A 22,381-nucleotide genomic window follows, 5' to 3' on the forward strand; every position below is an offset into this window, starting at 1 on the left:
GCTCCATTTGGTTTAATCTGTTGTTTACATGACTACGCTCGTAAACCCCCCCCCCCCCCGTCCCCCGTCCCGTCCCCCGTCCCCGTCTTAGTGTGGCTAATAAGGCCAGGGACACATTATAATGCGTTAGGTCTCACTGCTTTCTTTAGAACTCAGTAAAGGTGTTGAAAGACTCTTTATTTCCAAACGCTCGTGACACTTTTTGGCATATTTCAAAATGAAAACAAAACTACATATTTCAGACATTCTTTGATTCCTTAGCATTTCGATTTACTCTGATAAATCTATTACTGGGCTCATCTGATTGTGACCCTTCTAATTCCCATTGGGTATAACTGGCATTCCAGTTGCGTCAAGTGTAATATTATGACTGATTAGTTTGCACAGACTCCCTTGGCATGTAGTAAAGTGGTGACCACCTCAGAGTTTTAATATTACCATAAAGCCTTTTAAGACCTTATCTATTAAAGCCCAGCATGCAACACTGCAATATCATTAACGTCCAACAGACAATTTAATAAAGACCAGGCTGTGTGGTGTAGTATGGACACTGGGCTAAGTCAATGGGAAGATATACGACATCGCAGCCAGCAGTCTCTGGTGCACAATATGAAGTGTTTCAATTAGACTTTGGTCCCCGTGGAAAAACAACACCTGGACATGAAATGCAACTCTAATTTCAACAGAACATTTGTAAGACCAAAGGAAAGGTTCACTTAGTTTTTATGGCTGTGAGTTTCTCTCCAAGTCTCCCTGCCCTGGGTATCTGTCTGCACACTCAATTTAGTCAGTACATTTCTGTATAATCTACAATTTGAATATAACAAGGAATACAGTGATGTATACTTGTTTTACAGCATCCATTTTTTCTTCTTGGAGAACAAAATGCCTTTTGGCGATAAAACAATCTTTCACTCTGAATCTGAGATGAGTTTCCTCAGTGTGCTTACTTACTTAATATAGCAGGGTCTCCCCCCAGCCCTCACATGGCCCAAGCTCAGAGTGAAATGAAACCCTGCACTTCTAATAAACAATATACATATTTGATTTGCTCTCTAATGGACCCAAGTATGGGGTTCAGGGGGCCAAGTAAATGATCCTACAGAGTGATTCATCATTGTTAAGCTTGCCATCTGAGGGTCGCCTCTCGGGTTCAACAGCAAATTCTCAATATAAGAGCCTCAGGCTAGCTAGCATGTACATTGTGAACGAGAAGAGATACGGCATGAAGAGAACAGCCATTATGGGCTGCAGGTGAAGCGAAGAGACTCTATAAAAAGGAGATAAAGCTGGAGGAGGTGAAGTATGCATTAGCAGAAAGGCAAATCGACACCGGCCCCCCTCCCTCAATGACTTCACCCTCCAGTTGATAATATTATGGCGCTATTGATTTCCACCAGCCTTTTCCCCAGGACCAGTAAGACACGTGGTAATTGTGAGGAGACAGAAAGCCAATATGGGAGTGCTCATGGATTGCAAGGGATGCACGCTAATATTGTTGCTACACCGAGAAAAAAGGGGGGAAGTGTGCTCTGATTGAAGTTTACCTTGTAATTTTAAGACAACATTGCAGATGACAGACTGACCCTAAGGGACAAGCAGCGATATAAAAATCCAATGCAGAGTCCAGAGTGAATATGAAAGTAACAAGTGTGAACAGTCAAGCGATGTGAAAGGAGATTAGTTTGTGGGCATGGCGTTAAGTGAACAGCGACTTAGGAATTCACCCTCCTTTTTAAGATCTTGTTATAAAACAATTTTAGATTCCTCCCATAAAAAAATACAATTTATAATACCATTTTGTGCCCTGTGGCAGTAATGGACAAATAGACTGGATATCGCATTATAACACACTCAATTTCTCCTTTCTTCTGTAACAAATTAGATTCATTACAAAATTAAAAGCAGAAACCCAATATTGTTTTATTATTACATTGATTGCATTCGCTTCTCTCTTTTTTTCCCAAAATGAACACAAACCTATTCTTTTCCAATTCTTTGTGAAATCCACAAGGAGAAAATAAATATTACAAATGTGTTCATGTCAAGCAATTATCCATGTATTTAAATGAATGTCTATTCTTGTGCTCTTTGAAGTACCTACATCTAATGGCCCTATCCTTCTGAATGTATTCATTACCTCAGGCTAGAGCTAACACAGTAATTGCCTTACAGTTTTATAATGGCATTACCACTCCAAGCTACATAACCTGGGCCCCCTTTTATTAACTGTGATAACATAAATACACAATCCTAGCTAATCTACCATGTGGAGAATCACATTTAGACGGGTTTTAGGCTACCGTGTAAAACATGCAATACCTCAACATTTCTCAAGCCTTTGTCAGTTAACAACAGAGTTCATTTGGTGGTTTTAATGGTGTCTAGTTCTTGGCTGATCTGTGATCAGTTGTTGAGCATGTGTAAAACGTGTAGAACAAGGAATACCAGAAAAGCTGTCATGCCTTTGTCACAAAACAAGAGATCATCTACGGCTTTAATTGTTTTCAATTTAACATGGTGTTCTGATATGTCTGTCTCCATGACAAGAAAGCCAATTACATTTTATGCTGAAGCAGTATCCAGATTTACATGGAAATGCCCTCAGAACGCCATTCGGTGCTAATCGTATTCACAGCGTGAGCCGATACGCGTGAAAGTGTCTCGTCGGAAACAAAACAAACTCCTTGGTTGATTGGGTATCACACTTCCCATCATCCTCGGATATGACTAGGCTACCACTTAAGCATAGCCCTGCGAGTGAGCTTGGTTAGTTAAGACGCCACGCGGTAAACGACAGATTAAGGATGAGAGGCAATATCGTTTTCTCTCTTTTTTCCAAGCTGTCCTTATGTTGCTGCTGCAAAGTACCATATGGACAAGGATGGAGAGGAGGTTTTCAGAGAATGAAACATGGCTTGCGAACGTGACAGTCTTAATTGCTATAATTGTTGTTTGAAATTGAGAGGCATGTAGAAGATCTTCAAATATGATAGAATAGATTATTGGTAATTATTAACTGCAGGAAAAAGGAAAGAAAAAACACTTTGTCTCACTCATCGAGCAAGAGAGGAATCTGTTCTGCCTGATGAGAACACAGCAAGACAGCTGGTCCTCTCATTTAGTGAACCTGCTTCATGACAACCATAATTCTTTATTTGTATGCAAACTAGATGCATGCAACGTTGAGCATACACACCAATTTCAGAGGTAAATGCTCATTTTAAAGAGAGCCACCCATCCGGTAACTTGGTGGATTAAGCTCTATGTTTCTATAAGAGCATGGCACATGCTAAAAGTGGCTTCTACAGCATTTCATCTTGATAAATCAAGGAATTTAGGAAGATATGGCTCTTCAGGATGAAAGGAGGCCCATACACACTCCATACACGCTCCATACGCGCTTCCTTGGAAACGCAGGCCAAGTCTTGGAGGCCGCTGTTTGAAGGCGCGATGGCTGTGTTTACATTCATTTATGGCAGCTGCCGTCTTAATCCCAGATTTCTATTGCCAAGTGATGGAACACTTCACACAAATTACTGAGGCCCGTGAAGGAAAACACGCAATGTGGGAAGAAAACAAGCGCCATCTGAGATGTTTCTAGTGACAGATTTGCATCGCTTTTAACCGGGGTTCTGACGGAAAGTCAACACACTGCTGCAATACAGCAGGTGACAGTAAAGAAGCATTCAAATAAAACACCACAGCAATAGCTCAAGCGTGTCTTTGTGAGAATAAATGCTCCTAAGTGGAGGAGATGCTTTTCCTAACATATTGCTTGGAGCATCACACTAAACAAAGCAGTGCCGTGCTCCATGAATGATTTCATTAAGTGCTCAATTCAAAGAGCAGATAAAAGCACACTAACACGCTCTATTCTGAAGTAGAGCAGGGAACAGGATCCAGGGCCAACTCCTTCTCAGTGTTAAGACCCAAAGCAACATGGCTAATCCTTATTGGTGAAGCAGGGACAAGCATGCAGACATGGATAAGAATACATCCCATGCATCCATGTCCCCGAGGCACAAGCACCCAGACTCTCGCTGGATGGGAAGTCATTTGTGAAGTCCTTTACAACAGCCAGTCAAAGAGGTTAATTGAAAAATGTCTTAATGTCATTACGGCAGAACTAGATTAACCCAAGCTAATTCACTTTATTGTTCTGAAGAAAGGAGACTCCAGTGCTGAACTCTTGTGCAAACGCGAGCCCAGAATTTGAGGGTGAGGTGTTGTTTTTAAGGCCTACGCTGGTTTAATTAAGAGATGGGACATTATTCATTGTTCCCAGTGGTTCTATGAAGAGTTGGTGGCCTAATGCAGTGTTGGTGCCTCTCAATACAGGGTCACTTTTATTTACCCACCTAACAAATACCTCCTATTGTATGTGTAAAAAAAATGACTCTTATTGTTACATTCCATGTCATGGTGTTTGTTGAACAGTGCCATTGAACATAGTCTGCCATCAGCATTTCAATAATATCTGTCTTTCCTATTTTTTTAATCAGGAGGTATTGCTGAAGAGAGCAGCTGACCTTGTTGAAGCATTGTATGGGATGCCCCACAATAACCAGGTATGCAGACTGACAGAGACACACACGTCTTACAAACAAACAAAGCTACCATAATGGATGACTGAGGGAGAGCAGCTCAATAACTCTTAACTTCTCCCTCCATGTTTCACAGGAGATCATTCTGAAGAGGGCAGCAGACATAGCGGAGGCCCTGTACAGCGTTCCCCGTAACCACAACCAGATCCCCTCCCTCGCCAACACAGCCTCCCACGGCATGATGGGAGTCAACTCCTTCAGCAGCCAGCTAGCCGTCAACGTGTCCGAGTCCCAGGGAAACGACCAGGGTAAGTGGAACTTATGCTTAGTGGTCAAGAATCCTTCACAGTCAGCGAAGTAAGTAATGAATTAAAGAATAAATGAATCCTATAGACCTCGAACCACCCCATCCTCCTCTTCTTCGTCGGTAGGCTACAGCCGGAACACTAGCAGTGTGTCTCCACGAGGGTACATCACCAGCAGCACCCCACAGCAGTCCAGCTACAACACCGTCAGTAACAGTATGAATGGCTACGGGAACTCTGGCATGTCCAACCTGGGAGTTTCCAGCTCCCCTGGGTTCCTCAACGGATCCTCTGCCAACTCTCCATATGGAAGTGAGTAGAGCTGCCATCTCAGACCTGTTCAGGAGGGAGCAAAGTTACACAATGTTCAGATGGAAATGTATTGTGTAGGGCAGTTATACTTGTCTGTCAGGTAGCGAATCAGAATCATGTTAGACTCTATTGTTTACATTTCTATAGGCAATGTTCTGAACGTTTCACCTCACTGAATACAGCCCAGTTTAGTCCGATAGCATGTTCTTACCCCCCCCCCTCCCCACACCCCGCCCCCCATATCTTGTGTGCAGTTAAACAAAAGAGCGCCTTCGCCCCTGTGGTCCGACCCCAGGCCTCCCCACCCCCTTCCTGCACCAGCGCAAATGGCAACGGACTGCAAGGTGAGCCCCCCTCACCCCCTCATCCCTTCCCTTCGGACTACTGGGCAGATACCGCGGCTCATGCCTCTGTCCGGTTTGGTGAGGGACTAATCATTACAAATATGCATTTTAACAGGCTACAATTTATTATTTACACCTTTGAGGTTACATTCAAATACACAAGCAAGCATGAGGGCACACACACACACACACGCACATAAGCAGACATGCAAACACACCACACACACAACCCATCCAGTATAGCAAATTATATATTCCAAGGTCTAAGGACAACACCTTCCCAGAATTGTTTTAGTAATTATGTTTATTAGGTTTTGTGTGTGTCATGACCAACATGATTGCTTTGAAAACAAGCTTAGCCGTAGTGTGCGCCCCAAGATGAATAACATTGAGCTTAATGAAGTGGGAAATTAAAGTTCATCTTGCTACACGATCATACTTATTAATACATGTTGTGCAGAAATTAATGAGCAATGCCTTGCCATCATCTGTGCTGGCAAACTTAAAAGCATTCCAACCATGACACTACAAATACTCAATGATTTTTCATCCTGGCACTTTACTAGCCCCCTAATTGTTCAAAATGTGTGAAATACTGAGTATATTAACTCTCTGTATAAGCTAGAGTTGCTAATGATATCCTAGCAGATGGTCTGGGTAAAATAATGGAAACTACCTTTGATCTCTGTCTAAGCTTGTGGATAATGATTTTGAAATAGGAGTAGTGTAGAGACTGTGGAAATAGGAGTGTAATGCAGTGGCTCCATCTTCAGTATGGAGAATGGTTGAGTCTGAGGGGAGTCAGATCAGTCTTAGGGGAGTCAGATCAGTCTGAGGGGAGTCAGCTGAGTCTGAGGGGAGTCAGTTGAATCTGAGGGGAGTCAGCTGAGTCTGAGGGGAGTCAGATCAGTCTGAGGGGAGTCAGCTGAATTTGAGCGGAGTCAGCTGAGTCTGAGGGGAGAGATCAGTCTGAGGGGAGTCACCTGAGTCAGATCAGTCTGAGGGGAGTCAGCTGAGTCTGAGGGGAGTCAGCTGAGTCTGAGGGGAGTCAGATCTGTCTGAGGGGAGTCAGCTGAATTTGAGGGGAGTCAGCTGAGTCTGAGGGGAGTCAGATCAGCCTGAGGGGAGTCAGTTGAGTCCTTAAGTGACGAGGGTGGGGGTTGTAGCACAGCATTGTGGGTAGTGGCCGTGTTGTTATTCCATGGTCGGCAGGGCCGTCTCTCCTAGGAGTCTGGTTCACTGTTTGCCATTACCTCAACACCAGGAGGAATATCACACGTAGCCACGCTGCCCTGCTGGGGCCTGAAATGTCAGAGCAAGAGGGAGGCTTTTAAAACTGTCCTGTTAGAGAGGTGTGCACTCAGACATATGCACGCATCACACAGGCACACATACACACAGTCTCACTTACAACATCATAAATTAACATCTGTTTTAAAGTTCCAAGATGTAAATAGCTAAATGTTTTGCTTATCCAATTGAATACATTGGAAAGGGTGAATTTGCTAAATACAATTTCTCTCTCTCTCTTTTCCAGCTATGTCCGGTCTGGTTGTACCTCCAATGTAAATGCACTTTCATCGTCTCAAACACCAATCTTCTCACCACGATACAGGACACACCTTTATCACACAGCAAAGACACTGGCGTAATCTAAAATACTGAGGATATAGTCAACATCTTATTCTGTTTTTAATGAAGATAAAAACAGGATTTTCTTTTAAAAGACTATTTCAAGAGTTAAGATTTGGACATTTGGACAAAGCATTTCATTAGGAACTCAACAATTGTAGCTTTTTTTTTGCTCATTTCTTTTCCATTTGATCAACCTGGAAGAAGACGAAGGACGATGGAGTGTACGTTTTGCATACCTATCGCGTTGAACTTGGGCTTTGTCCAGTGAACCATATACTGGAAGAAACTCTGTGGACTCATCATTTGGTTTTAATGTAAACACTGATGTACATTTACCTATGAACTTGTTTGCCTCAGAAAATGTTTTTTTGTTTTAACTCTCTTTCAATAGATTCACAATTGTGTGTCTTTATAATGTGACTTTTTTGTATTTTTATGTGTGAAAAAATACAGTGGGGCCAAGAAGGTTTAAGATTTTCAACTGGAAAATATATGAGATATATAATGTAGAAATCAATCATAAAATACAGCAAATGCAAGTAAATGGGTGGGGCTGGGTGGGTGGGTAAGATTGTGTCATGTTTCATTCATACATCTTAAATTAAATGAGTAATTTATTGTAGCTAGAAATTCATCTTCGAAAGTGAAAATGATCTTGGATTCAACAAGTACACTGGCGTACGTAGAACGCCTGGCTAGAGCTTCCTTTTAAGCAAGTGTGTTTTGCCACGTTTATTTTGACTTTTTGCTAGCACTGTATATTAATGCATTCCTAGGCTACTGTGAAGTCTGTTTCTTGTTGAAGAGGGCCATCCTCTTCCTTCTAGCTCCAAATCCCCTTATGTGTTTTATATGTGGTTATAAACTTGTAGACTATTGTGATATTGCCAAAATTGTGCTAAATATTTATGCATCTGTCTTTTTTTCCATGTTATTTTAGATCAACAACATTTAAAGCAACATTAAACTCCATCTAAAATGGAAAGTAGTTCATTGTCATATTTCCGTTCCAATACACACTTGCGCTCACTTGAGGGAAATTTTGTAACATATCAACTATAAATATTGTATTTATCTCTGATATTTTGTATATTGCTTTTCATTATGTATGTATTAATTGTCATGCCCTTAATAGTGATGCAGCACAGAATTTCAGCCAAGAACTGTTGCCTTCATGTTTTTTTTGTATTTGATAAAATGCAATGTCCATATATTTCACATGTATCTTCAAAGTTTTGTTACTCTGTCAAGACTCTCTGTCCATTTTTTAAAAGGGAAGTCAAACTTCATTGTTTATTTTTATATTGATTTTAAATTATCTATACAGACCATTTTTGGAGAAAACTTTGTTGGTTGTATTGTCAAATAAATAGTTTGTGACCCATATGATAGTTGTTAAGATACAATAGAAACAATGTGCATGAGGGACAACCTTGGAGGAAGGGACTCCATTTGTGGTAGTATTTTCTTTCTGTTTTGTAGAATGTATACAAGTCACTTTTACTCACCACTTATGACTCTGCCACATAGCTTAAATGTGTTTACAGGGAACAAAAATTCAAAATGTCAAAATTTGGAATGGAAACAGAAATGAACAAGTCATGTTTTATTAAAATTTTCAGTAAAAAAAAAAAAATTGCTAATGCCTGTGGATTTCTTCAGTTGTTATCTTTACCTGAAATACGACAGCAAAAGACAATGATAAAATAATACAGAACACTTTTGTACATGAAAGCTTGGATTGCCCCTGTAAGAACCAGGGATGTCCACTCTCTCCATGGTAGTTTCTAGCCTTTTAGATTCAGAAACAGGTTGTAACAGGAAGCTGGGCCAATAGAACAGAACTGCACACAGATTTGTTTTGACCATTTTTGGGAAAGATTAGAAATACGTTTTATAAGAAACTTAAAACGTATTTCTAATCTTCCCTAAATAGTCAACAACAAATCTCTGTGCAGTTCTGTTTTATTCTATTGACACAGCAATTTGACTTTGAGGCACATTCATATTGATCTTTATATCGGCATCGCTCTCTACTGCCATGCTTTAAAATAGCCTGTTAAATGCATTGTAGCCTTTCATAAATGGCGTGAGCTTTTTTATTCAAAGCACCCTAAAGAGCTCCATTAAAATCCCTCATTTCATTGCATTAGGCCGCCTAGTTAATAAAGAATCAATACATTGAAAGAGCAAGGTTATCCTTTGTCTATAAGGGGTTGGTATTGTTTTGAAACTCATAGTTTGAACGCTGAAAGGGGGCCCTGTGAAATCTATACTCATCAAGTGGGTCAAACAGAGATAGAGAAGCGACGGGGAAGAATAGCGCCTCTCCTGTAAAACAACTAAACATCTTATCTGGTTTTCTGAGTGGTCCTGGAGACCAGGTCACAAAATGTCAATTTCTCATCAAGGCAACAGTGTCCATGACCATCTCACCCTATAATCACGTTTAAGTGAATGCAAGTTGAGCAGGAATCAGCGAATCACAGCTTATTATGCCAGCGGAAATGCATAGATGTCATGGCACATAAGATAATGCAGGTGATGCTGATAGTATGAGGTCAGATACGCCAGAGAATGATACAATTTTCAACTGCAATCGCTGTGTGCGTCAAAAGATTCCCTTGTTAATCTGACGTGTCTGATAACAATAGTCACATACCTGCTTCCTGATGTAGTATTATCTGTTTCTGGCCTTTTTTTTCCCTTCAAAAATGTAAAAACCTAGTTAAAGGAAAAACTGAATCCATCTATTCCATATAAACATTTGCTTTCATTTCTAGTCTTAGCATACATTAAGTGTTATATTTACAGTATGTCTGGGATGGGCAACTTTGATGGGGGTGGGGCCTCAAAAAAACGGAACTCATCATAGGGGCCGCAGTAGCTCATGGGTCAAAATTGCACCTTGTGTATTCTATTATTCTAAGTCTCAACAGTAAGTTGAGACCCCGACTGGCCTACAAAAGGGGGGCCGCGGGCTGCCAGTTGCCCATCCCTTACCTATGTCTATCAATGAACATTGATTTAATGTGCATCTGAGACCTTTAATAGTAGGATAACAAACATAGTAAGCAAGCATTTTGGTGCATGCCCAGTAATGCCAAGCAGGAATATACTAATGCTTGGAAATTAAACCAGGCTCTCTCTGTACCAAAAGCCAGTCCATAGCCACAACACTCAATCATAGTGAGAGCCTTTTTATTGGAGAACTCTAATGGCCTGGCCGCCCTCCACCATGCTCTTAATGTGTGCATTCAATATTTATAAATCCTGAGTCAATAACGCCCTATAACCAGGGCCTGACAGACACCCACACTCTCCAACACAGGCTGGGGTCAAGAGGTCATGCAATCAAAGGAGGCCAAGGCTCACCACATCCATACAGTATGTTGCTACTCTTATCAAGACTTTCCTCAGTAGTGGTTATCTGTCAAAGGAGAGAAATCTTAACAGCTCACATATTGTTACCTTTTAAAATACCCCCTCTTCATTACACAAATAAGAAGGTAACGTTGAATATATCTATCCAATGTTTATGAACTGACTATTTTATTTGCTACTACTGACACAGCTCCTGTTGTTCAAGATATTTTGTCTCTACCATTCCTCTCAGATGCGGTTGCCTCAGATGCTATACCTGGCCATATCACTGCAATGTTCCTATAGTGTTCAGGTGAAAGATTGCACTCCAGTGATAGTGCCACACAAAAGCCTGCCTGGACAATGAGCCAGTCAATGGAGAGATCCAGTTGAAAGAGTCACAATGGCTGTGCATGCTGGGAATTGGGCTGGACGATATAAAGGAATGAAACCTTCATTGAGGCCATGGAGGACAAGCATTCAGAAAAGGGGTTTTGTTCGGTCTTTATCAATCCACAGTTTCCCATGAGGAAAAACAATTCAAACTGACCTTAAAAGAGAATATTACCTTACACATATTCAGGTGCTTATATGTTCACTTTCAGGGGTACTGATGTAATGGCTTTGTAGCCTCATGTGTACAATATCAAGATGTTCATTTATACAGTAATTATTATTCAACCTGGGATTTGAACTCACAACCTCTTGGTTCATGGAATTCCAGCATTCTTCCTGCTACGCCACCATGTATATGTCAATGACTGATTTCACCTGTATTCCTACACTTTGATTTCAAACTAAATCTCAGTTTTGTAAAAAAAATACACTCAAGAAAAACTAGTATTTATCATTGTGATTCAGAAGTAAAATTAAAAGGTCCAATGCAGCTGTTTTTATCTTACTGTGATTGTTTTCAATTAATATGGTCAAAAAGAAACAAAAACAGCTTCTTAGCAAAGATACATTTCTCAAGCAAGAATTTTCCTGGGAGTGGTTGGAGTTGGGCGGGGAAAACTGTTATTGGTCTATTCATTAATTTACCACCTGGTGATGTCACCAGGCAGGCCAAAAAACTCCATCATACCAAAACAGGCTGAAATTTCAGGCGGCCTTTTCAAACAGCTCTTACACTAAAAGGGCATTATCATCATTTTCACAAGTTCACAGTATTATTCTATCAATCAATCAATTAAATTGTATTTGTCACATGCTTCGTAAACAACAGGTGTAGACTAACAGTGAAATGCTTACTTACAGGCTCTTCCCAAAAACGCAGAGAACAATTGAAAAATTCTTGAAAGATAATAACATGAGGAATAAATACACAATGAGTAACAGTACCTTGGCTATATACACAGGGTACCAGTACCGAGTCCATGTGCAGGGGTACTAGGTAATTGAGGTAGATATGTACATTTAGGTCGGGGTAAAGTGACTAGGCAACATGATAGATAATAAACAGCAGCAGCGTATGTAATGAGCAAAAAGGGTCAATGCAGATAGTCTGGGTAGCTATTTGGTTAACTATTTAGCAGTTTATGGCTTGAGGGTAGAAGCTGTTAAAGGTCCTGTTGGTTCCAGACTTGGTGCATCGGTACTGCTTGCCATTCAACAGCAGAGAGAACAGTCTATGACTTGGGTGGCTGGAGTCTTTAGACAATTTTTCTTTTACACCGCCTGGTATAGAGGTCTTGGATGGCAGGGAGCTCGGCCCCAGTGATGTACCGGGCCATACGCACTACCCTCTGTAGCGTCTTGTGGTCAGATGCCAAGCAGTTGCCATACCAACCATTGATGCAGCCAGTCAAGATGCTCTCAATGGTGCAGCCAAATATTTTCAGCCTCCTAAGGCATTGTCGTACCTTTTTCATGACTGTGTTGGTGTGTGTGGACTGGTACTCTATACCCTATGTCAGTGGTATTCAAAGGAGCTGATTGTGGACTACAGGAAACAGAGTGTGGCGAGCACGCCTCCCATCCACGTCGATGGGGCCACAGCGGAGCGGATTGAGAGCTTCAAGTTCGTCGGTGTCCACATCACTAAGGGATTAACATGGCCCACACATACAGTTGTGAAGAGGGCACATCAGTGCCTCTTCCCCCTCAGGAGGCTGAAAAGATTTGGCATTGGCCCTCAGAGCCTCAAAAAGTTGTACAGCTGCACCATTGAGAGCATATTGACTGGTTGCATCACCACTTGGTACAGCAACTGCAAAGCATGCGACTGCAAGGTGTTACAGAGGGCGGTGAGTACGGCCCAGTACATCACTGGAGCCAAGCTCCCTGCCATCCAAGACCTCTATACCAGGCGGTGTCAGACGATATTGTCAAAGACTCCAGCTACCCAAGCCATAGACTATTCTCTCTGCTACCGCAAGGCAAGCGGTACCAGTGCACCAAGTCTGGAACCAACAGAACCCTGAACAGCTTCTACCCTCAAGCCATGACTACTAAACAAGACTGCTAAATAGCTAATCAAATTACTACCTGAGTTGACCCTTTTTTGCATTAAGTCTCTTCCACTGACCCTGCATACACACATGCAGTACTTTCACTGACATCCCAACACACACCTACGCACACACCACAATGCCACATAGGCTGCTGCTTCTGTCTATTATCGATTCTGTTGTCTAGTCACTGTCGGAAGACCTGCTGTAACAGTGCCTCAGCGACCTGGAGAACGGTAGGGAGACCAGAGAGGGGGATAAAATTCGGAAAATCTGTCCACAACAACCATAACAGTGGTGAAACCATCAGACAGGGGAAGATCAGTAACAAAATCTATGGACAGATGGGACCGAGGCTGCTGAGGCACGGGAAGGAGTTTCCCTGCTGGAGCATGCCGGGGAGATTTTGATTAGGTACATATGGAGCATGAGTTGACATAGTGGGCGACGTGCTGCGCCAAGCTGGGCCACCAGTAATTCTTGGAGAGGGATTGGATGGTGCGGGTGATACCTGGGTGTCCAGCGGCAAGGGATGTATGTGCCCAGGTCAACAGCCGATCTCTCACCCCCGTGGGGACGTAGATGCGTTCTGGAGGGCAGGTGGCAGGAGCGGGTTCAATCTCCAGAGCCTGGTGGATGTCCATATCTATGTCCCAAAACACGGGGCCAACGATACGGGAGGACCGATTGATGGGCTGGTGGGCACTTACAGGACTCTCAACCGGCGTGGAACCACAGGGTATGGGGAAGCAGGTCCTCCGAAAGCCCGGTTCCAGGTGGTGATTTTCATGCTCGACCATGATATGGTGGCGTTGTGACGCTGGAGCCATGGAAGTTGGAGGATTACCTTGTGTACGGGTATGGTGGTGATGAAGGGGAGGCTTTCCTGGTGTATGGGTCCCACAGTGAGGGTGAGTGGTGCGGTGATGCTCGTAATTGTGCCAATGGTCGCATATCTAAGTCATGGACAGGAAAAGGAGAGAAGAGCAGGGTATGAAGTTAAGTTCAAGGAGGAGGCGAGGGCCTGGTCGATTAAGTTCCCAGCGGCACCAGAGTCCACTAGAGCTGTAGAGACCACACTTGAGGGACAGCCAGCCAGTGAAATAGGAACCATAAAGGGTTTGGCGGAAAACGATGATAATGGAATACTCACGCCTACCCTTGGAGATGTAAGGTCACTGGGCTGTCCCTCTGCTCTAGTGGACCCTGGGTTAGGGCGCACCGGACACCGCTGAAGCTGGTGCTCCTCCTGGCCGCAATAGAGACAGAGCCCCAGCTGTCTCTGGCGACGTTGCTCTGTCACGGAGAGGTGTGTGGCCCCTACCTCCATGGGTTCAGGCTCTGCCTCGGGACAGCCAAAGGAGGGAGGCGAGTGGCGAGGTGGACACCGGCGCTCCCAAAGAAGGTTATCCAGATGGATGGTCATCGAGATGAGAGCCTCCAAGGATACGTTGTCATCCCGTCATGCCAACTCCATCTGGACCTCCTCGCGCACACCACTGTGGAATAGAGTACAGAGCGCCGGCTCAATCCATCCACCTCAGGCTGCCAGTGTGAAAGGTGAGGGCGCACTGAGCAGCAGTTTGGCCATCCTGCCGGAGCTGGAAAAGTAGCTCTCCTCCCTTTCTACCCTCTGGAGGATGATCGAAGACTGTCCTGAACAATGCCAGGAACCTCTCATACAAACCCAGCTCCTCTTCTCTTCTCTCCCAGGTGGTTGTACCCCACTCCGATGCCCGTCCGGTCAGCAGGGAAATGACCGTGGCAACCTTGGAGCTCTCTGTGAAGTTTGCCAGGTATGCGTAATGATGGGTTGCCAGGACCGGTGGTTAGTAGACCGGCGATGTCGAGAGCCGGAGAGCGGGAGTGGGAGTAGACGTGACAGGTCCCCGCTGAAAAAGTTTGAATACCACTGCTCATCAAGTGTCTTTGAGCACTGTTAGTTTTACGTTGGTGTTACGCTGGTGGTGATAATTGTACAATTATTTACTTGATTCTGGGCAGCTTTCAGCATAGTGCAGAAATGCATTCTTGCCAATAACTCTGTGGCCATATCTCTTTTACAATCTGTTACTATAGCAGGGAATTTCAGGTTGATAAGAGGTTGTGAGTTCAAATCCCAGGTAAGGCTGAGTCCCAAGTGTGGTCACAGCGCAACATTTTAGAAGATTGTACAGTAATTGAAATCAGAATACAGCAGCATACTGTCATTCTATAAAAATAACACCTTCAAGTTATCGTATATATTTACTTTATTTTTACTGTAGCTTTCGGGCAAAGTGCAGAAACATATTCTTGGCAATAAATGTACAGACATGGGGGCGCAGGAGGAACTTCAGGTAGCTAACAACCAAGAGATTGTGAGTTAAAATCCTAAGTGAGGCTGAGTCGCGACTAATCAACATACAGCAGCATACTCTCCTTTAACATTAACACCTTCATTTAGGTGTTAAAACACAGTAACTGGTTGTAGATTTATTGTATTTTCACCGCAACTAGACACAAACCTCCAGTGTACCATGGCACAACATTCTGAGAAACGTTGAAATGTTGCATCCCCATGGTGTAAAAAAATTCACAAGATCATGTTTTCACATGTTGTTTTTACATGTTGCTTCACATGTTGTCATGTTATCACATTAACTTTACATAAAATCATGTGTTCACATGGGTGACCATTGGTCTGTCTATCTGCAATCCAGTCTACTTGAAAAAATAGATAAAGTTAGGTCAGCAGAAATATATCTACTTCATTCAGTGTGGAATAGCAAAGTATCCTAATGGTAAAAAATCCATTAAACTTGTATTTGGGTGTCATTTGATACTATATTAATGATCTAGTGTATTACAGACCCACATATGCAGGATTTACTATATTTGTCTTCCATAAAGCACACTCAACCAAGAACAGTCATAGTACAGAAACCCAGGTCAGAAAGTGAGAGACGACAGTGATAAAATAATATCACTTCAACTGCATTTTTATGCCATACTCTGACACATAGAACTCCCTTCATAGTACCCCTCAGTAGTGCTTTGTCCACTAGTTCTGGATATGATATCATCTATTAATAATGTATTGGCAATGGATTACATAAAAAGAGACCAGAAATAACATCCAATATTCATGCCCCCTGAGCTTGACTGTGTCCATTCCTTTTGGCCCATAAAACCTTACCCCCATTTCCATATCCGCTGAGGGTCGCGACAGGTTTGCCACACAAAGACTCACAGAACAGCTCAACTCAGGAAAAGAGCTGTAAAAATTGGGTGGATTTCTGAACCCTTATGAAACAGCACTCATAGAAAAAAAAACCCACATTTCAGCGCCTGTGAAAAACCTGGTACAGTATTTCTCCCTTTAATTGTGCCACTTCAGAAATTGACGTGCCTCTGAAACATTGTATGAATCACACAGTTCTTGTAGTCCCCTTGTCTGGGAATGTTGTTACAACATCTGCATATTATAGAAAGTAATGGAAGTAGCAGAACTGGCAGCTGCAAAGCAACAGGAAGCGTGCCATTTTCAGTCAGAACCGCTGTACAAACCACTAACTGTCTGCCAGCCATGGTCTTACAGTCGACACTGAGTGGGAGACACTGTGATAAACAGGCAGGGTCTGAGAGCTGTACATCCTAGGGGGGTGACAGCACCAGTTTGACTGTCAATGAGGATCATTAACAGTGTGTTTTAAAGAAACCTGAACAGTGATTAGGAAGCTTGAGACAGGGTCCTCTATCAACCGATATGAAGTTCCAAAATTGTTAAAATACTCTTACCCTATATCCCTGAACTCCCCAGAGGATGTGCCTGGACCCTTACCTGTATCGTACTGTTCAGCCTTAAAACCTTTCTCAGCACCCAGTATGTAATCCCCCCCCCCATTCACCCAAGAAAACTAGGGCACTGTAAAAACATTATAATTTACATCCTCTAAAAGAACATGTCTCATAAATTGTCTACACGCTACAGAAAAAACGATCCTTCATGGCCTTATGAAGACGTCTCCCTCTAGCCTCCACCTAACGGAGCGATGGCCAACAAAAGCCTGCGTTGTAAGGGCCTTTCCTGAAGAGTCCTTGTCACATGCAGGTTAGCGTTTTTCATCATGAATCTTGTTCTGGAGGCTTTCGTGGTCACCAGCTAGCGTAAAATCTGATTTTAAACCTAACCTGAAAAAAGCAGCAACAAAAAAAATCCATACATTTTTACACTATAGCCAATTTTCCCTTCGCAGCTGGCCTATCTAAGGAGAAATTCCTCAGTTTTGCCTCCAGGACAAGATTCATGACAATAAACGTCAACACCGCGCCAAACCTCTGTGATTATCGTTGCTTTTTAGCAGAGTGTCCAGGCCTGCCAATACTGCTGTTCCATAAATGAATTTGGCCCTTCGTCAACAAATGACCTAACACGCAGAGCTGTGTATGTGTCAGATCCAATTCCAACCCACAGGCTTTTGTAGTGCCATGGCAGGTTGACTTAATTATAAATCATCAATCATAATAAAATAATCACATCTATATTATTTTAAATAAAATATCTCAAACATTTTCAAGATACTGAGTTGTCACATGCTGTCATGTTTGATTGGGCCCGGTGTATTTCTTATCAATGGATAATAATTAATCATGACTAGTCAGTGAAAGCTTTCCTGGAAGAGGAAACACCAGCTCCACCAATCAAACACATATAACTGATCAACAATTATCTCTGGATGAGTCCAGAGCTTGAGACATACAGTAGACCTGCATGAGTATTTGTATGAACATGGAATCCAATTTGTAACACACTTTACAACACAGTATAAATACTGTATACACTAATGTTATTGACTACCTCTACATTCAGACAGACGTGTATACTACATCCAGACGCCATAGATACCCCCACTCCAATTTAAAATATAATTAAACTGATAGAATTACAGAAAAACAAGACACTAGACATTGGTCAATATCTACAGTGCATCTTCTTGAGTCATACAGAACTTCTAATAGGTAAAGTGTATTTCTCACAAGACTGCAGACAGTATTTGGCACCAAGGCTCTTATTTTCCCTCCCCCTGATCCAGTCCACTCCTGTCCCAGACTCGTCATATAGATCGAAAGTCTGCGGGGGCCAGAGGTGCTGACGGAGCCCAGATGCTCCCAGTCTGTCTGGGGGACTGGGGAGACTGGTGCCAGGGGGTCCTGGAGCCTCTGAAGTGCGCCCCTTCGTCAACAGAACAAGGCTAGACCTGCACTTTCTAAGACACTCTGGTTCCCACTCTCTAAAAACTAGGCTGTAGTCATAGGTTAATAATACGTGAAGGAATACACACACTCAGTCACACTCAGCCCATGTCTCTCCCTGCAGTGCATACAGCACCACACACGTTCACAAGTTCACACGGACACTCACACACAAACACAAGTCTGAGTGTTCTGGACTATATGCTACCTTTTGGAGATTCCCTTATGGACATTTTTTTGTGATCTTATGTGAAGTTAATGATAACATGAAACTACACGTGAAAACATTTGAGCCCATGTGACAACATGATCTCCTGTGAAATAAATGTGACAACATGGGGATGCAACATTTCAGCATGTGATACACTATATATACAAAAGTATGTGGACACCCCTTCAAATTAGTGGATTTGGCTATTTCAGCCACACCCGTTGCTGGCAGCACACAGCCATGTAATCTCCATAGACATACATTGGCAGTAGAATAGCCTTATTGAAGAAGTCAGTGATTTTCAACGTGGCACCGTCATTGGATGCCACCTTTCCAACAACTCAGTTCGTAAAATTCTGGCCCTGCTAGAGCTGCCCCGGTCAACTGTAAGTGCTGTTATTGTGAAGTGGCAAAAGTTTAGGAGCAACAACGGCTCAGCCGCGAAGTGGTAGGTCACGCAAGCTCACAGATCGGAACAACCGAGTGCTGAAGCGCGTAAAAATTGTCTGTCCTCGGTCGCAATACTCATTACCGAGTTCCAAACTGCCTCTGCAAGCAACGTCCGCACAAGAACTGTTTGTCGGGAGTGTCATTAAATGGGTTTCAATGGCCGAGATCAGTGTGGAAGAACTTGACTGGCCTGCACAGAGCCCTGACCTCAACCCCATCGAACACCTTTGGGATGAATTGGAACTAGGTCTGCTGCGTATTACCACCACACCGGTGGTTACGAGTCATGAAGGCAGTCAAATTCCACGTGACCGTTTAGTCATGTAATTACGCTTCTCCAAGTTCTGATGATGCAGATGGTCATTAGTGGCCTACCAAACTTGCTAACTGCCTGGTACTCAGCACTCTATTGTCCCTCTAATCACTCTGACATCAATGCAAATGTTTCGAATATCTAATCAAACACTTCATGAGTGCCCAGGAGCTCATGTTGCGCAACATTTCTATAGGCTATGGAATTGCGCGAGAAAACAGAGTGATGGTCTCCACTAAAAAGAGGATCCCATCAGCTTTCTATAGACTAGGCCTACTATATTTATTTCTCAACTTTCATAATATTAAGTACATTGTTTATCTTTACAACAGGAGTATAGCCTACCTGGCTGGCATGACAGGAAAAGCGTCCTCCATTCGTTACTTAAGTACATAGATGACATGTATGTTTTCCGCTGCCTCGTATCGAGACAGGTGCATGATAATGGTCCATTCTAAATCAAAACAAATGTCACACATATATTATTTAGTATATGTAAAGACAAGATTAAATCAAGAATAGTCTGATGGGTGACAATAGTAGCCTATCACTTGTGAATGATGTATTATTACTTGTGAATAATGTCCAGCTTAAGAAACTGCTTTTTTTCCCTTCGACTTTTTCAAATCATAGTGGCACACCTCATGTAGTCTAGCCCATGGGCCTATAGGTTTTGATAAGGTTTGTATCACAACTAAAGTGGCCAAATAACTACTTAAAATTAAGGACATTAATCCACTTTATAACGGGTGTAGAGCCTAACTGACATACATAAGCAGCATGTGAGGTTCAAGTTTGGGGAAGATAACTTTCACCATAAAATGCACCTTTATAATAAAAGCATTACATGAGTAATCACATTTGCGGTCACTTTTGATAATGGTGTTTTCCAGCTAATGCAACATTTGCGATTATAGCCTACTGCCATGTGTGTATTGCTGCGCTTATAATGTGAAGAAATAGCCTAACAGTTTGTCAACATTTTAAGCTAAACGTTCAGATAGGTTGTCAGCCACATTGTGCAAAAAAGTGTTTTTTTGATGCTAGTGGCTGTATTAACTTGGGATCTATTGCATCCCACAACTGTCCCAGACTATGTTTGGAATATTTATTTACTGCAGAGAATAGAATAGATAGACCTTTGTACTATGGTGATAATAGATTTACATAGGCTAGTGCTTTTGCTGTTCGTTAGGCCTACTCATCTTGTTGGCTGACAAAAAGTAAATGTGGACAGCTCTTCCAATATCTTCGATATGCACCTCAAAATTGGATAAGGACGCATGCAGTTGTTTCCCTGATGTGTCTGTCTTCACTTGTAGCCTGTGAGAAAGACCCGATCATGTGATGGAGAGCCAGGTGAGTGAGAGGCGCTTCGGGCCGCAAAAGGCATGCATTTTTTTAGGGTGCATTATCGACACAAATGGGATGCTGCTGTGAAATTCGAGCAATTATCAAGTGCTTGTCAAATTGTGAATGAGAGACTATTGAAATGTGTACAGCCTGCGCAAAAAAAACAAAGCAGAGCTCATGCCTTTTAAGCAACTATTTTAAAATCATCATCAGAGTCTCATCATGCAGCCTTACAATCTATTAAAAATCAAAACAAAACATAGTCCAAAGTTTGTAGAACAACTAAAGTTACATTAATAACTCTAAATTAACTTTATAGGGGGTACCTATGTCTTTGTTAACCGCTCAACACAGAATAGAATGTGCAAATCGTTTGGAGAAAATGTTTATATTTTATTCAGCTTTGTTCAATTGTTTTCTTCATACTATAAAATAATATAGAATAATGCCACGGAATACTAAGCAAATCTTGTCTGCTAAATGAACTAGTGTAGCCCACAGCCATTTGATATAGCCACTTCAGGAGCTAACATATTTCTTCTGAAATAGACTACATTTTCTTCATATCATGCTTCTTTAGACTTGTCTAAAATAAATAATGGATTTATTGTGAATGTGTAGGCTATACAACATAGATATATTAGACTTTTTAAAATGTAGATGTTACAAAGGTCTGCATCAGTGGCTTGTAGGCTGTGGAAGCCAGGACATGCTAAATGTGTTTATGTTAATTAACGGTCAAATACCGTGAGAACGGCAGTTATTTGCTTCACAATCACCGGCTGACGAAATTTCGTGACCGCCACAGCCCTAATTGTAACACCGACTGCGAACCAGGCCTAATCGCCCAACCTTACTAATGCTCTTGCGGCTGAAAGGAAGCATGTCACCACAGCAATGTTCCAACATCTAATGGAAAGCCTTCCCAGAAGAGTGGAGGCTGTTATAGCAGCAAAGGCGGACCAACTCCATTTTAATATCCATGATTTTGGAATGAGATGTTCGACGAGCAGGTGTCCATATACTACACGTGACAATATTTGAGTGTTTTCACATGTGAAACTGCAATTCCACGTGAGTTAGGTTTTCACATGAAAGTTTTTCACATGTAAATCTGCAATTCACATGAGAGGTAAAAACCTTTTATCCTACTCACATGTGAACAGGTTGTGAGCTCAACATTTCATACATGTGAACATATGGTTTCACATGAGAACAACTGACCTCACATGTGTCTCTTGTTTTCACATGAACATTTCAGCACAACATGTGAAAACAGCTATTTCACATAATATGTGAAAATGCGAAAATCACATTTTCACATGTGAAATAGCTGTTTTCACAAACAAGAGACACGTGAGGTCAGTTGTTCTCATGAAACTTTTGTAAGGGAAGTAAGTAAATGGTACGGGTGTTTTAAGGTAAGTGGTACACTGTTAAGCTAAAATAGTGTAAATATCTTTATTCAACATGATCACTTAGTGCTGACTTTTCAATATGATCCGACCTGGGACTTGAACTCACAACCTCTGGATTTAAGGTATGCTGATCTTTCTGCTGCGCCACAAAGTATGTAGCGCTCACTGAAGTCCCCTACAGATTCAATACCTATAATACATATCTGCCCTTAGCAACAGGTTGCCCTCTGCACTGCAATTTCAGTTATCAGCTAATCTAACTATTCTCCCATCATTGCTTTAATTTACTTATTTCAGTAATGTGAGGGTTTTCTGTAAAGTTGTCTAATGTTGGTGGGGCATATTGTTTTGTTTTAATGTTACTCCTGAATCACTATGATAAATATAATTGTTTTTCTTGAGTGTATTTTTTAACAAAGCTGAGATTTACTTTAACAGTGTACAG

General features: G+C 42.1%; 2 protein-coding genes across 14 annotated transcripts in view; one reads left to right on the plus strand and one right to left on the minus strand.

The window, feature by feature from the left end:
- Positions 1 to 8,786, plus strand: part of LOC106577027 (transcription factor COE3) — a 72,837-nt gene extending 64,051 nt beyond the window's left edge. For 8 of the 13 annotated variants that reach the window (XM_014154675.2, XM_014154677.2, XM_014154679.2 and 5 more), the window contains exons 12-16: positions 4,506 to 4,571; positions 4,684 to 4,855; positions 4,979 to 5,164; positions 5,419 to 5,586; positions 7,046 to 8,786. In XM_014154675.2, coding sequence (XP_014010150.1) covers positions 4,506 to 4,571; positions 4,684 to 4,855; positions 4,979 to 5,164; positions 5,419 to 5,586; positions 7,046 to 7,077 — 624 coding nt within the window. In that variant the 3' untranslated portion in view covers positions 7,078 to 8,786. The remainder of the gene's footprint in view (positions 1 to 4,505; positions 4,572 to 4,683; positions 4,856 to 4,978; positions 5,165 to 5,418; positions 5,587 to 7,045) is intronic. The other 5 variants (XM_014154682.2, XM_014154684.2, XM_014154685.2 and 2 more) reach the window with 1 other exon arrangement.
- Positions 6,793 to 22,381, minus strand: part of mgmt (O-6-methylguanine-DNA methyltransferase) — a 36,552-nt gene continuing 20,963 nt past the window's right edge. The window contains exon 7 of the mRNA XM_014154463.2: positions 6,793 to 6,810. The gene's annotated coding sequence lies outside the window, so the exon portion shown is untranslated. The remainder of the gene's footprint in view (positions 6,811 to 22,381) is intronic.

This window comes from Salmo salar, chromosome ssa18 (assembly GCF_905237065.1).
Source record: "Salmo salar chromosome ssa18, Ssal_v3.1, whole genome shotgun sequence".
In the NCBI taxonomy this organism is placed as follows: Eukaryota; Metazoa; Chordata; class Actinopteri; order Salmoniformes; family Salmonidae; genus Salmo; species Salmo salar.